This window comes from Bubalus kerabau, chromosome 6 (genome assembly GCF_029407905.1).
Source record: "Bubalus kerabau isolate K-KA32 ecotype Philippines breed swamp buffalo chromosome 6, PCC_UOA_SB_1v2, whole genome shotgun sequence".
In the NCBI taxonomy this organism is placed as follows: Eukaryota; Metazoa; Chordata; class Mammalia; order Artiodactyla; family Bovidae; genus Bubalus; species Bubalus kerabau.
Window position 1 is genome coordinate 20992406 of NC_073629.1, and position 15704 is coordinate 21008109.

Here is a 15704-nt window from a genome sequence, read left to right on the forward strand (position 1 = left end):
CCTGTCAGGAATCAGAGATGAAGACATACACCACTAGCTTCAAGTTTACTGTTTTTATTTTTTTAATTTTTTGGCTGTACCATACAGCATGTGAGATCTTAGTTCCCTGACCAGGGATTGAACCCAAGCCCCTATATTGGAAGCACAAAGTCTTAACCACTGGACCACCAGGGAAGTTCCCCAAGTTTATTATTTTTAGTTTCACTCTCCTCACATCCAAACAGCTACAGCTTCTCCCAGACCAAATCTCTTCATGAAGTAGATTCACGCCTTCACAGGAGTTCTGAGTCTGAGGGACTCCAGACCTGTCAGTTAGGTTGGGCTCCCCCATGGTAAGGCGGGCTGGTGGCTCCTGCAGGTCTTTGCCACATCTATATACAAATGCTCAGAAAATTTCTTCAGCATTTGGGACCCTGGTGTCCTGTAGCTCCAGTAGCCGCTGTACAGCCTCGGCCAAGTCCCGTTCTCCAAGTCGACGATTATCTCGAGTCCGAATGTTCACTGTTCTCTTACTCTGCTCTCTCTGGCCAACCACTGCAGGAAGAGGGAGGTCTGGGAATCTTAGGGAAAGGGTATCCAAAAGGAGAGGATATCCTCCTTTTGCTGTGCAGAAATCTTTAGGAAAAGCAGAGCTCAGACACGGTTCCGGGAAAGGATATATTTAGCTATCTCTCGCTCTCCAGTTCCCTGGTCTTCCTGAAAGATTCCAGACATTTTCTTACATGCCTTATCACTTCCACTCAGGAGCCCAGGGGTGAGAGGCAGTACGGTCAGCCAAAGAAAGACAAATAGATCAAGAAGCAGATCCAGAGAGAAAAGTGTCTGTGTGTGTGCATGTACATTAGAGAAAGGGGAGGGTGGCAGGGTGGGAGACACGTAGGTAAGTCCATGGGGTCATGGCGTAGCTTGTGCCAAGACTGGCAGGATGAGTGGGTGTACAAAACTAGAAAATCAGGTAATCTGGCTGAGAAATCTCTACTTCTTGCCTTCAAGACAGAGCTCTGAATCTTGGAAAAATGAAAAAAGGTGCAAGGTTGGCTTAGACTTTTCCCCTTATGGCCCTTTTTCTCATCCCTCAGGGCTGACTCCACCTAGGTCTAGAATAAACAAAACTAACTAATTAACGTCTTATTAGCCCTTCCTGTCCCTTTCTGTCTGATGCTCCCTTGACTAACTAACCTGACAGACATCAAGAGTTAGGGTGCGGGCCAGCAGAAAACCGTCCTGAGGGTCAGAGGCGCAGGCCAGGAGGTGCAAGAGCCTAGGCCCCAATGGCTCAGTTGAGCTGAATCCTGGCTCCTGCCCAGCTCAGGTCATGAGCCGCAAATTACCCAAATGTGCAAATGACCAGGCCTGACATACAGGAAAGAACATACAGGCCGGGTGGAACAGTATAGGGCCGTGGGACTGTGCTGACCGGGTCTTACCAAACTGAAAATTGTAGTGTGCGAGCTGAGCCCGGCGGATTCTCCGGCTGAGGGTCAGTCCCGAGTCAGCGTCCAGGTCACCGACCAGTCCCGCAGCTCGCAGGCTCTGCTGTGCCTGGGGCAAAGGGTCATTGATAGGAACCTGATTTAATGGAAGGCTGAGGAGGTGGAATACCCCAACGCCAGTTTTCCTCAAGCTCCCCCACCTGCTCCTCCTTCCTCTGCCTCCAGGCTCTCCGGGTCTCAGGGACGAACCCTCTTCACTCTCTACACTGAGGCCCCTCTGCAGCCCCCACAGCTTCCTTGTCTGCCTCATCCTGCAGCCAAGCCTCCCTGGACTCTGCCTGTTTCTAGACACCACTCTGCACCACCAACCAGCTGCTCGGCTCTAGTACTGTCCATTATCCTTACTTCTCTCTAGAAACGAAAAATAAGAACAACATTCATCCAAGGCCCCTTTTGTGCCATGCACCTTTATTGTCTAACATTTACTGACTTATTTAATTTTCACAAATCTCCAGGCAAGGTGGGATTAGCTCAGTTTTCAGATGTGGAATTCCCAGCATGCAGCAATTCCCACTGCTCGTCCCGGGCCTCTCTATTAGGCCTGGGTCGGCCCCCATCCTCACCTCTCTGGCATATTCCTCCTGCTCCGTCCCCACAGGGATGACCACCACCTGGAACGGGGACAGCCACAGTGGCCTGATTGAGAGAAGAGAAGAAGGCAAATTATTTATCCTGGCTTGGACCCCAAGTGTGGCTGCAGAGGGCAGATTCTAGAAGGAAACAGAAGCTGGAGTCTGAAGGGGACCAGGATCTGGAGCATGCACTGCCTGGTTTGAGGGCCACAACAGACAGGAATCGGGGTCAAAGGTCTCACCATTTTCCCCCACAGCTCTCCGCCAGCACTCCCAACATCCTTTCCACGGAACCGAGCACGGCGCGATGAATGAGGACTGGACGCTCTAGGGCCCCCGACTGCCTTGGAGGGAGATGGGGGTGGACGGAATGGAGAAGCATCACAAAATGAGCACCCAAGATTACCTTCCAGTTTCCAAGAAATCTTCAACCCCGCCAAGGGAGGGTGTGGAGAATGTGGCTAAGTTTTAAGGGTAGAAAGAGAAGTGGGCCTCCACCTAGTCCGTGAGTCGAGGGGAAAGGTGAGAGGACAAGGTGCCATACCCCTTGTACTGGAGGTCAAATCTCAGGGGCAGCTGGAAATCAAGCTGGATTGTCCCACACTGATGGGGTCGACCCAGGGCATCGCGGACGTGCACATCAATCTGGAGAAGGCAGAAGGGAGGACACGCGAGAAACCAGAGCCAGTGCGCTCCACTGCACGTCTGCCCCCTCTATCTACCCACATCCCGGGCTGTATGGAGAAGACGTATCACCCACGGCATCCTGCTCCATGTCACTCCCTGGAGACTCTGGCAGTGGCTCTTTCCACTTAATAGTGATGTAACATTAGGGGACGTCAACATTCACACGAATGGCCCAGCCTCGCCCTGACCTCTCAATTCCATGAGTTTCTCTCATCTCAGAGACCTTCACCCGAGCCCACACTGTGGCCATGACCTTCATCCCATCATCTCCCAGGATGGCTACGCCTCTGAAATAATCCATCAGACACCTGCTCTGATTCCTGTATCCTGTCCTTCCAGCTCTGACAATTATTCCTATTAATGATTCTTCAATTTCTCAGCTCCTTAACTCACTTTTCTTCACACTCATAGGCCCCTCGGCTCTTCCCGCCCCCGTTTCTCTCTCCATGAAGCTATAACCACTCTTCTGGTTCCCTGGTATCATTGTTCTTCTGTCACATCCACATGACAAACTCCACCTTGGCAGCATCCTCACTGCCCACCTGCCTGGCCCTGCAACAGAGCTGCCCTGCGTTGCCCAGCATACCACACACTACAGATGCAGAAACACTGATGCCAGGGGCTGCTGTGAACCTCAACAGAAGCCGTGCTGTTGCCAGCAATCCACGGGCTAGCCTAACCAGCTCTGTGCCCTGTTCTCCTCAGGGATGCTCAAGCTTTCTCCTCATTTCCCTTCTTTATCTCCCTCGTAACAACTCTCCTCTTCCCCACTCCCATCTCAGCAAATGTTCCTGCCTCCTACCTTGTGGAGAATTCCAGTAACTGACAGCATGAGAAAGGAAAAATGTCTCAGCTTATGTCACCACATCTATACATTTTCTCGCACCTACCCCAACCTTTCTGCCTATCTCCTAAACAAAGGCACAGGGGTCCTGTCTATGGAGGGCTCTGGATCCCATCTCTTACGACGTCGCACAAATGCCCCTCTACTGAAACCCCTTCTACAACTTCAACTTCTCCCGACCCAAACAGGCTCCCTCTCATCACAGCATTTAAACATCCTCAAGCAACACCTCTTTGGATCTGACAGCTACTCTCCTTTGCCTTTATAAAAGCCAATGATCTTTAAGATTTGTTTGCTTTGGCCACACCACGTGTGGCTTATGGGATCTTAGTTCCCCAACCAGGGATTGAACTTGGGCCCTCAGCTGTGAAAGTGCCGAGTCCTAACCACTGGACCATCAGGAAATTCCCTAGAGCCAATGTTTTTGAAAGAGTTATATTTATTTATTCACTTTTGATTCCAACTCCCATCCCCATTTTACTGGAAAATGGCCCCTCAAAACCTAACAGCCTTGGGGATCCCCTGGTGGTCCAGTGGGTTGAGATTCCACTTGCCAGAGTGGGGACACAGGTTCGATTCCTGATTCTGGAAGATCCCACAGGCCTTGGAGCAACTAAACCTGTGCACCAGAGTTACTGAGCCTGCAAACCTCAACTACTAAAGCCCATGTGCCTAGAGCTTGTGCTCTGCAATAAGAGAAGCCACTGCAGTGAGAAGCCTGCACACTGCAATGAAGAAGAGCCTCTGATTGCCACAACTAGAGAAAATGCTCATGAAGTAACCAAGACTCAGTGCAGCCAAAATTAATTAAACAAGCAAACAAACAAACCTAACAGCTTTTTCCACTATATCCAGCAGGCCCTTCTCAGGCCTTTTTTTCACTGATTTCTTTCACCTCTTTCAACCTGCCATGTCACTCCTCGACCCAGCCTCTGCCTGCAATGTTCCCTCCTGAGACATCTTTTTACTTAACCAACAATTACTTTTCAGATTAGAAAGAGATTCCTACAGGAAACCTTTTCTGACCCTCCAGAATAACATGCTCCCTTAGTACCTACACAGTACTGATCCCATGGTGCTGAAAACGCCTTCTTTACCTCCCAGAAGCTTCACCAGACCTAAGTTCCATGAGGGCAGGAAATGTATTGCTCTTCTTTACATCCTACACAAGTTTAAACACATTTCTTCGTATCTATTAAACATTTAATAAAACAAAACCAGAAGATGAATAAGTAAGACTCTTATCTGGGTCCCCAGCTTACCTTAGGCCCATAGAATGCACCATCTCCAGGGTTGAGATCCCACGGTGCTCCAAATTCTTCTAGGGCCTGCTGCAGGACCTTTAGAGAGAAGGAAACAAGAGAAGAAATATGTCGCCTTAGACTTTACAAGCAACATATCCCACTAGCCCCCGCAATGACCCTCTCGGCACCTGCCTCTACCAGGGACCCTGATTCCCACCTCCCCTCCCCTTCTATTAGACTGCTTTATCGGCTCTACTTCCCTACCACTCGCTCACCTGCTCGGCCTGGTCCCAAAGGCAAGGCTCTCCCAGGAAGCCAGATGGCCGGGTAGACAGTGCCATGTGGAAGGAAAAGCCAAGGATGGTGTACACAGAGTGGAGGAAATCAAGACAGCCTCGGATCTCTGCTTCCAGCTGGAGGAATAAGGGTAGGTGAGCTGCGTGCCAGCTAGAGCTCTGGGGTCAGGATGGTAGTTTGGGGGAAAGAAAGCAAAAACATAGAGGAAAGTTGGAGATAGAATGCAGCTGACTTATATAAAGAGGGCAGCTGAGGGTCAGGAATGTTGGCACTTCACAAGGAGAATGAAAGGTGGTTTAGACTGCTTCAGTGGAGTTGGGGAAGGGCCACCTGATCCGGTGCACAGAAGATGTGGGCGTCATCCTGCTGGAAGCACCGAAGCCGGGTCAGGCCCCCCAGGCTGCCAGAGGCCTCAGCCCGGTGTAGGGCCCCGAAGTCGGCCAGTCGCAGGGGCAGCTCTCGCCAGGATCTGGGCCGGTGGGCGAACATTAGGCTGAGGTTGGGGTGGAGAAGAGTCAGGGCCACAGGGAAAACTAACCCCTGAGGCCTGCTCCCCCGCCCGGTCTACTTCCCTTCTTTGCACTATCAGCTTATGCCCTCTCGGGCCTCACCCTGTCTCCTGCTGAGTCCTGTTAATTTTGCCCGGTTCTCAAGTGAATTTCTCAGTAACAATAAGACACCACTTCCTGTACCCCTGTTCTGTGACAGGCATTGAACTGAAAGAGGAACCTGAGACAGTAGCTCCAAACCCTTGCTATTCCTCATGATGAGACTAAGGCTTAGGGAGGTACAATGATTTCCCCAAATTCACATGGGGAGATAGAGGGCAGATTCAAGACTCAAATCCAGGGTTCCAACACTATTCCAAGGTGCCTTCTATTAATATTTAGCAAACCGGCTGCCTAGCCCTAGCCCCAGAAGAAACCAGGTCTCCTGGCTTCCAGCTCACCAATGTGCAGGGCAGTTCATGGGCTTCAGGGCGAGTGTGTCTGTGGGGGGGCTGGCAGAGTGGTCGCTCTGAGAGCTGGAAGGCCTGTCCAGGCCTGGTGGCTGCAGGGCAAACATGTCTTCCCGATAATGCTCCCAGTGCCCTGACAGCTCCCAGAGCTTCGCAGAAAACAACGTGGGGGTTTTCACTTCTGAGAAACCGCGGCGGGTGTATTCAGCCTGCAGAGATGCCGACATGGGAGACCAGAGTGACTGGGGAGGAAAGGAGGCAGGGTGGCAGCTATGTGGCTCTCCGGGCCCTCAAGTCATGCTGATCACAGCTATAGCTGGTAATTACCACACCCCCTCTCTACACTCCCCACAGTAGACGCGCTGTTCTTGATTAAGGTCACTTGCGCTCTATCATTCGAGGTGGCGCTAGTGGTAAAGAACCCGCTGCTGATGCAGGAGACAAAAGAGATGTGGGTTCAGTCCCTGGGTTGGGAAGATCCCCTGGAGAAGGAAATAGCAACCCACTCCAGTATTCTTGTCTGGGAAATTCCACGGACAAAGGAGCCTGGTGCGCTACAGTACCTGGGGCTGCAGAGTCAGACACAACTGAAGTGACTTAGCACACGTGCACTCTACGGTATTAATGTTCAAACTTCTAATCCCTCTCTTTTACCAGGTGGATTCTTCTAGGCCCTCAGTCCCCCTCCAGTCATCCTCCCCCTGAACATGGGTCCTCCTTACCCTGATAAAAGCCACCAGTGCATTATACACCCTTGTCCCTCGAGGCAGGAAGAAACAGCTCCCGGGGCTCAGTTCATGGAAGAAGAAGAGCTCCTGTTCCTGGAGTTGGAATCAGCAATGTTACTTCAAGGTGAAAGCAGGGTTTGAAAACCCAGAAGAGATTACTTGACAGAGTTGCTCAGTTTGTGGGATTCTGAATTTGCTCCCAACTTCACAGATCAGGTTCCCTCCTCGCTCTGCAACCCTTATCATTATCACCTCCTCTGCCCCCATTCCCCCAGTCTCTATACCTTCCCAATGCGCCGGTGGTCCCGTAACTCTGCTTCCTCCCTCCATTCTTCCCAGGCCCTCAGCTCCTCTGCAGTGGGGAAGGAAATGCCGGACACTCTCTGCAGTGTCTCTGGGGCGCCTGGAGATCTCCACACTGATGATGAGTTCTGTGGGAGGAGAGAGGGAGTCAAAGGGAAGATGAGGACTGAAGGCACCCACCCAACCTCCTTCAATCCTCAGATGATACTCTGGGCACAAGCATCAGAGGTACTCACTTGACAACAATCCCATCTCATCTCTCTCACCACTTTTCCCACCATCCCCAGCAGCAGGATGCCCACCCCATCCTCCAGACAACCCCTGCCACGTTTAGCACCCTGGAGGTACCTGGGCCTTGGTTTCTACACATGTACTGTTCAACTCTAACTGTATCTTGTCACCTCTGCATTCTCACCAGCACTATCTTACCAGTAATCCTGTACTTCCTTCCTTCCCCTTCTAATCAACAATGGCACAGGGAAGTAACCCTACGCACTAGTCAAATATTAAGTCCATCCATCCTTTTATCAAGCTCCCATACAGTCATGAGAAAACCCCATCTCCCACGCTGTTCCTGGATTCATGAAATTCAAATGCCTCTGCTTCTCGTTCCTTGAACAACAGTACTAATAATAAATGGCTTGCATTTTATAGTACTTTTAACTTGTCCTCAAACACTTTCTCTTGTGTTAGTTGGTTTTGTGTCTATGATATGGCCCTACTGGCAGGACAGGAATTAACAGCCTCACTTTACAGCTGGGCATCATGGGCAAGGAGATTTACCCAAGGCCATATACTTATCAGTGGCAGAGACAGAACTCAGAGCAGATGCCTAGGTTTTCAGTCCAGGGCTTTTGCTCTACCTATCTGCCTCTCCCCTCACTCCCTGCTTCCTGCTCCTACTCCAACTGACAGTTCACCTTGCCCAGGAGCAGTCTTTTTATAAAGGGCAGGCCTCTGACTTAAAATATTCTGTGCCTGTCAAATGGTGTTCCACACCTGCTCTCTCCTCATGAGTCTTCCCTAATGACCCTGTCCAGTCTGTTTATGCCCTCCTTTGCCATCTCCCTTGGTGGTAATGTCCGACTACGGAATTTGAATTGGCTTCTGGGCCCTGGCAGGGTGTTGAGTATCTGTCACTAGATGGGAAGTTTCTAGAAGGCAGAGACAAAGTTTCTTTCTCCTTCCAGATTCCTCCCTTAGCTATCAGAGCAGAGAAGGGGCTGAGAATCACCTTCCCCTTCTTCAACTCACTCCAGTGAAAACACAGGAATCTCAACCTAACCCAGTCCTCATGACTGACCGACAGCAGCTTCAGGCCTCCAATCTGTCCAGTATGCCGAAGGTGGGGGCCCCTGCACAGATCAACCAGCATGCCACACCTGGGAGAAAGCAGGGGCCGGTGAGTGGTTTCCAAATTCTTGAGCTTCTAAGTTTCTCCCTCTCAGGGTATTTAGCTGACAGAAAGAGATGCAAAGAACTACTCCACAGAGAGAACAGTGAGAGATAAAAACCAATGCCCATTTCTTTTGGGAGCACCAGATGACCTCTCTTCTTTCCCTCATGCCAGCCCTGGCCTTCCTTAGCGCATCCCCAGCCTTCCCTGTCCCCACAGCGTCAGCAGCTCTCACCCATACACTGTTGCCATTGGACCTGTCACCTTCTCCTCAATCAAGCGAAGCTTAAAGGGGTTATCCTGGAAGAAGGGAAGAGTGAGGACAAGCCTTCATTCTCACAAAGACATCCTGGAGAGAGCCACTCCTCCCCTCACACCTCTCGATCATTCTCCTAAACCTGTGTGTCTCCACCCCACCTTGAAGAGCTGGCAAAGCTGAGCCCGGGAAGCCTCCAGTCTCCGGAAGGGCTGAGCAGCAGCTGTAAGTTCCTGGCAAAACCGTTCCAAAACAGGCAGCTCTGAGCCCTTGACTGTCCTGGAGAGATGAAGAATGGTTGGCTGGCCTCTGTCTGCTAGGGAGCAACACCTGGGTGACACACCTGGGTACTGGCTAGGGGGTGAAATCCTGCCCTCCAAAAATATCAAAAGTTACTGGCAAAGACAAAGAGACTAGAGGAAAACAAACAGGAAATCAGGTACAAAGTTTACAGCTGGAGGAAAACAGCTCTAGGTATGAAATTAAATGTTGCATGCAGGCAATCTGGATAAACAAAACTAGAGAAACAGTAATGAGAGATGAAGTAAAAGTTGAATACATAAAGGCTAGAGAAGGTAAGTTTCAAGCTGATTTAGATAAGGAATGACATGGACTAATAGAGACGGTGATACCAATGTCACAGCTGAGGCACGGAGGGACCCTGGCCCCAGCTTTCTTTCTCCTCCAAATTGAACATGCGTGAGGCTCCAGAAAAGGCCTCAGAAACCATCCCAGTAAAGAGGTACAAACTTTCAGTTAAAAGATGAATAAGGCCTGCAGAACTAACATATAGCACTGTGACTATAGTTGATAAATTCTGTATTGTATAATTGAAATTCTCTAAAAGTAGTTCTTAAGCATTCTTATACATACACAAAAGCATGTGATAATTTGATTATGAGAATCCTTCTACAATGTAGACATATATCAAATCACCATAACTATACTTTAAATCAATTACAACTGTATTTGTCAATTAGACCTCTAAAAAAGAAAAAGAAAATATGGTGATATCTCTGGGGGGAAAAAAAAAAAGCACCCCAGAATTATTCTCCTCCTTCCTTCCCTTACTCACCGTTCCTTTCCTAAGAAGAAATCATGGTAAAAGCCACATTCTGTGCTTGGGCCTTGGCAGAGGACAGCACCTAAAAGCTGTTCAGCTGCTGCCCCCAGGACATGGGTACTGGAGTGCCAGAATACCTGGGTTCACAAGAAAGGAGTTCATGAGTTCATAGCCTTCTCCTTTAGTTCCTACCTCTCTGACCTCCTCAGAAAAGCTGATGTGAACCAGTTATGAATAACTATCACAAAATGTGCCTCTGAGCTTGGGGGTGACTGCTGAATAGTAAAAGACAAATAAACAACAACAAAACTGAATATAAAAGAAAGAAGGCCCCTAGAAGCAATGCACAGAAAAGAGTAAGCCCCACTCCTCACGGCTTTCCAGTTCCAGAGCATAGTAGGAGGTTAGTCAGTTTTCATACCATCCAAGCTGACATGAAAAAGTGGAAGGAAAGCCAGGTCATGTGCCCAATTGTGCAAGCCACACTAAAATTAAAAATGTGCTACTGATGACTTATAATATAGGTCTCAAGAGCTGGGGGGCTAATGGGGCATATTATCTTTCTATTTTCAACTTAATTCTCTCCCTTTCACTAGCACAACTGGTCACTGCTTAATAGACCCAGGCTAAGGAAAAACTTTCATCCTAAGTTTCCAGCTTAGCCAGGACTAGTCAAGACAAGCAATATGCCGTAAGCCTCCCAACTGCACTTGGAGAAACTGTGGCAAGAGAAATAAACGTTAGAAATGCCCACTTAAACAGCTCTTCGTTTAGTAGCCACTGTATCCCCGATAAGGAAGAAGCTTACCGCTTTCCCCTGTGCAGAATCGAATGTCAGAAACCGGAGGTCAGAATCTGTCTCCAAGGGCCGCTCCAGATCATAAGGTTCTCCATTGACTTGAGCAGCCACTGCAGTATCCGCCAGGTTTGAACTTCAGCAGTGAGGAATACAGGTAAAGAAAAAGACAAGGTTACAATCCAAAGGCGAAGACAGGAACTAATCTCTTAGCAACTCCAAACCTGCAAAGAGGAAACGGGTTACGGGAGCAATAGAATTTATCAGTCCCCTCCACCCTCCATGCCTAATGGAGGAAGGTCAGAGACTATGAAACTAATGCAGATTGAAAAGGAATTGGCAGGAAATGCTATCTTGAGGAGGATGGGATAAACATACAAAGTCTTTTCCCTACTCAAATTAAGAAAGAGAAAGCAAAGATAGAAGCGTTATCCTGGTAGGTACAGAATGAGCCTAGTACCTGATCTGCTGGGCTAGTTGGTAAGGGGTTGTCTTCCATGCTACAGCATCGACTTTCTGACCTCCAGGAAGTGATATCTTAATAGTCCGCTGTTCCTCCTGTGCCATGCTTGCTAACCTCTTTACCTGAGCAGTCCATAGCTCCTCAAAATAGCCAAGCCGCTCTACCAACCAGTGTGGAGGGGTCGGCACAGCTGCCTGGAGGGAAAGATGTTAAGAAGTAACACAGGTTCCATCATTCCTTCCTCGGATTGGGACCGCGCGAAATTAGAACATTTAAGTGGCCGTGGTCCGAATCCTGGTCTTTTAAAAACACTGGGTGATACAGGGCCCTAGGCTAGCTCTAGGCACCCCAGGCTGCTAACAGGAGGGAAAAAATGGCGCATCTAAGGGCCAGGGTAGTCGGGTTCAGGGCCGCTGGGCGGGAGCAGACGGTGTCAAGCAGGGTTAAGAGCCTACACTTTGGGGTTCCACTGGGCTGGGTCCAATGTGGCTCGGAACTTTTGGGTACCTCACGCACCGTGTGCAGCCCGCAGGCGTGTAACCCTGGGAACCGAAGCCGCCGACACCTCTGATACAGCCCCATTTTCCCTCAGTCCGGTCCTACATGCTCAAATGATCGTCGCTTCTCCTTCGCCCGATTCCTCATTGACGTCTGGCCCAACAATATCCATGCCTATTGGTTACTACAGCTGCCACTCCAATCTGGGACCACCTCCAGGAAAACCGAGGAGGAACACCCCACACAGCACTAGCAGCGGTGTGGGTGGTTCCGCCTGACCGGAAGACCTAAACTGTTACACACGTGGGCAATTCCAGAGACCTGCAGTTTCAGATCAAAAGAGCAGTAAGATATCCTGCGGCTTTGAGGACAGGGGCAGGAAAATTTCCCAAAATTCAAGCGGAAGAGAAACAGATCGGAAAGGGTAGTCATTTCCTTTTAAACCATACTTTTTCTTTTACATAGTCTTCACTGGCAGGTAGGAAACAGATAAACGCATATACTTTGAAATAAGACAAATCTAGTGTAAATCCTGGGAATTGTGTCTTTGGGGTAATTAACTTCTAGAATTCCCTAGCGGTCCAGTGGTTAAGACTTTGCTCTTCCATGGCAGAAGCCACAGGGAACTGGTCAGGGAACTAAGAGCCCACAAGCCAGGCAATGCAACAAAAACAGACACCCCCAAACAAAATAAACTTCTGAACTTCAATTTTCTTATCTATAAAATGGGAATAATAATAGTTCTCATTCTGAATTGTTAAGGTTAATTTTATATTGTCTAATATATTGCATAGTACATGTAATGGGCAACACTGGTGACAAGCTGAGAATAAATGAATATAACCACTTTGGGGCTAGAGCAAAGAAACTGCAAAGGGCATTCTTTGGCATCCCTTCATACTCATGGTGCTTAAAGAGGGCCCTTTAGAGATCCCTTAACTTACAGATGAGGAATTTAAGGTCAGAGAAGGTAAGTGGTTTAATGCCAACTGATGCTAGATTCTGAACCCAAGTTTCATATTCTTCTACCACAACAGACTTTCTCTGGTAATAAGAGTTTACTCCCAATACAATTCCGCCAACAGCTCAGAAAGAAGTGCCTGACCCTAGAACCTTAGCTCTCTGCTGCCAACCAAGACTGCCTCTAATTCCCATCCTAGCTCTCCTTTAGCCCTCTCCCTGCTATATCCAGAATACAGGACTAGGTGTGTTTGATTTGTTTTCTATAGTAAAAATTGAAACACAACCAGATTTGTAAAGTATGAGGGGAAATGGATTTAGGGACAGATGTGAGGTTCTTAGTAATTCCCATTAGTCCCCTCACCTGGGGGTGGGGATGGTTGGTGTTGGTTCTCAAGTTTCCAATGGTGATGTTATCAAGCATTGTGGAGGAAGAGCTGTCATAGAAAGGTGTTTAATCTAAGTTTCCAGAGGTTCTGTCTGGGGAGGCAGCAGCTGATCTGAGTCACAGGCACCACTCTGGATCTTGGCTCCATCTTCTGGTATGTTAGACACCCTGAAATACAAAAAGAGATAGACAAGAGTGTGGAAGAGGAAGATTACTGGTATGTGTGTGAGTTTCGGAGAATTTTTAAGTGGCAATCAGGAAGTGTGACAGCAGGCAGAACTCTTCCCATGGCTCTGCACCAAAAGGGACAGGGAAGTGTTACACTGCATGCAACAAAATGGTAGCTGCTCTGTAAGTAATTAAGAATATACCAATCACTGTACTGACTTGAAACCCCATAGGACTTGTATACTGACACACACCTTCTTTAACCATTCTGCTTTGGGAGGATAGTAGAGGGATGGTGGGATAAGGAGATTAATTACAGTTACAGTAGCTGCCTGCACTCATCCCTCAAACATGTACTGACTACTGCCTATGTGCGATGCAGAGCTGGGTGCTACAGGATGCCAATCAACCAACTGCTACATCATCACTTATGTGATCTGGTTTGCAGTGGAGGAAGGAAGGAATGTCACGTTATCCCATTCCTCCCTGTGTCATAAGCCAGCCAGCAAGCAAGCAGGCAAGAGTAAGCTAGCAAAGGCCAACACATTAATCACTGGGTCTTCACAATGTCTGATCTGTGACTAGCACGTCTCAGCCTCAGAATTTTAGACAGTTAGCCTGCTGGGAAAATATCTGTTGCTAGAACTGCTCCTCCCTTCCACGGGAGTATTACTCAACAACCCCTATGTGCCAAGTGCCATGCTTCACTATCTCACTGAATTCCAAGAACCCAACAAGTAGTAGTTCTTCTTACAATGAAGAACTACTACTACTTCTTCTTCTACTACCCTTTAAAATGTTGAAAATGACTCTCAAAAAACTCAAACCCCACTCCATCTGAATGCAGGAGCAGTGTTATAACATGTTATGCTGTCTCATAGGGACCAGGATCATCACCATGCATCATGTTTGGTAGCTCATCTCTTTTTTTTCTCTCCAGGGCACAGTACTAGGAGCCTTTGGGCCCTAAGAGGCCTTTAATAGGGTAGAGAGAAAGTAATAAAAAGCCAAGAAAATAGGCAAAGAGGCATCTTACCAAATAATCTCTACCAGTCTAAGGTTAAGGAAAAAGAAGAGTTTAGGAAATAATACCAGATGTTTTCATAGAAGTCTAGGGAAAAGAACTCCTCAGAAAAGGGTACACTAGACCCTGAATCAACTTTGAGAAACTCTCAGCTTTACTCCACTCTTAGAATAGACATCTTGTTAGTTACAGCTTTGGTTGAGGAGGTATTGTTTTTATCATCTTTAACTGTTTATAAGAATTCTCTCCATGGAAAGTACAGTACACTTCCCCCTTGTTATCAGGAGCAACACATACCTCCAAATCTTCATTCTTAGAAGCAAAATTTCCCTACACCAAAGCAGTAGAAGAGATATTGAGGGAAAAAGGAAAAATGTAAGAAGGTAAAAGACAAGAAAGGTTTATATCATTGCCACCGAGTGGTTTTGAGGCCCGAAGAACTAGCAGCGTGGCTAAAGCTACAGTAGGTGCTGTGGGAGGTTAGATTAAAAAAATTTCTTCCCCCCCTTAGTAATAAAGATCTAGGATGGGGCCAAACTTTAACTTTGCTTTAAATATACTACAAAGAGAGAGTCCAGCCAACTTTGCTGAGTAAATTGAGGGGGAAACATCCTAGCCAGAGGATGGGGATAAACTGAAAACAAAACCCTGGGCTCCCCTGAACAGTCTCTACTAAGATTGTCCTTTCCTAAGACATTTCTTGAGTCTGTACAAGAGAAATACAGCCATCACCATGCCTTTTAAATGACCCTGGTTGGTCAGTTCAAGAAAATATGAAGTCTCCCAAACACAGGAGCCAGTGTCAACTTAAGTTCGATGCTGAAATAAAGTAACAAAAACAAAGACCTAAGTACCCTGAAGGAAGGTCTTAGATATTATCTGTACAAGTATACAACTATGGCCACTACCCAAAATCCAAGATTCCAACTTAAAACTTTACTAATCGCTACTGCCCTTGGCAACGACTGGCCACCTAGAAAACATGAAACCTTGAGTATTGCCTTATGTAGGTGCAAAGGATATCTAGCCAGGGGAGGAGGAAACCAAACTAGATGTTGCCCATCTCCTTTCTACCCATTCCAACTGAAACACCCCAAGAAAAATGTAGGAAGTTTCAAGTCTTATCTCCTCCTTCCCACAAATTAAGTGACAAAGGACTTAATTCTCAAGAAAGGGATCCAATGGGGAAGGGAAAGGAAGGCATGTTGGAACATCTAATTTGCTAAGAACCCCAGCAGATCCAGGGTGTGCTGGGTTAGTCAACACCCTTTTGAGTCAAACACAAAGAAACTGCAGCCTGTATTTGTTTCCTCTGTTGGCACTGCTCACTAGCCCTTCCACCCACATCTGTGTTCTCAACTTTTGACTCCTGCCACAGTGATAAAGGAAAAGGACAGGGGTAAAAAATGGAACCATAAGGTAACTGCAATTATCAGTTTCTAAATAGATCTCAGCCTTCTTATCCGGTTCCCCTGAAACTTGTAACTAAGTATTGTTTCTTCTGTCCTCTCCCACCCCCTAGTTTGTCAGAAATAATTTATTTTACATGGCACTTGCTCCTTTCCT

At 47.8% G+C, this 15704-nt stretch overlaps 1 protein-coding gene across 7 annotated transcripts; it reads right to left on the bottom strand.

Annotated features, from left to right (window-relative positions):
- Positions 1-38: 38 nt before the first annotated feature.
- On the bottom strand, positions 39-12273 carry TARS2 (threonyl-tRNA synthetase 2, mitochondrial). Of its 7 annotated transcripts, none has more exons than XM_055584422.1 (18): positions 11608-12268; positions 11098-11294; positions 10650-10773; positions 9854-9978; positions 8940-9057; positions 8758-8822; positions 8361-8508; positions 7108-7254; positions 6818-6916; positions 6087-6304; positions 5468-5630; positions 5116-5253; positions 4859-4936; positions 2610-2710; positions 2308-2409; positions 2057-2129; positions 1428-1542; positions 39-534 (listed from the first exon to the last, which is right to left on the bottom strand). In XM_055584422.1, the coding sequence occupies exons 1-18, from the start codon at positions 11680-11682 to the stop codon at positions 386-388; spliced, it is 2235 nt and encodes a 744-aa protein (XP_055440397.1). In that variant the 5' UTR covers positions 11683-12268; the 3' UTR covers positions 39-385. The 7 variants fall into 7 exon arrangements, with proteins under 7 accessions (XP_055440397.1, XP_055440398.1, XP_055440399.1 ...); XM_055584423.1 differs by having other exon boundaries at positions 11617-12266; XM_055584424.1 differs by having other exon boundaries at positions 8430-8508; positions 11608-12266.
- Positions 12274-15704: the final 3431 nt, after the last annotated feature.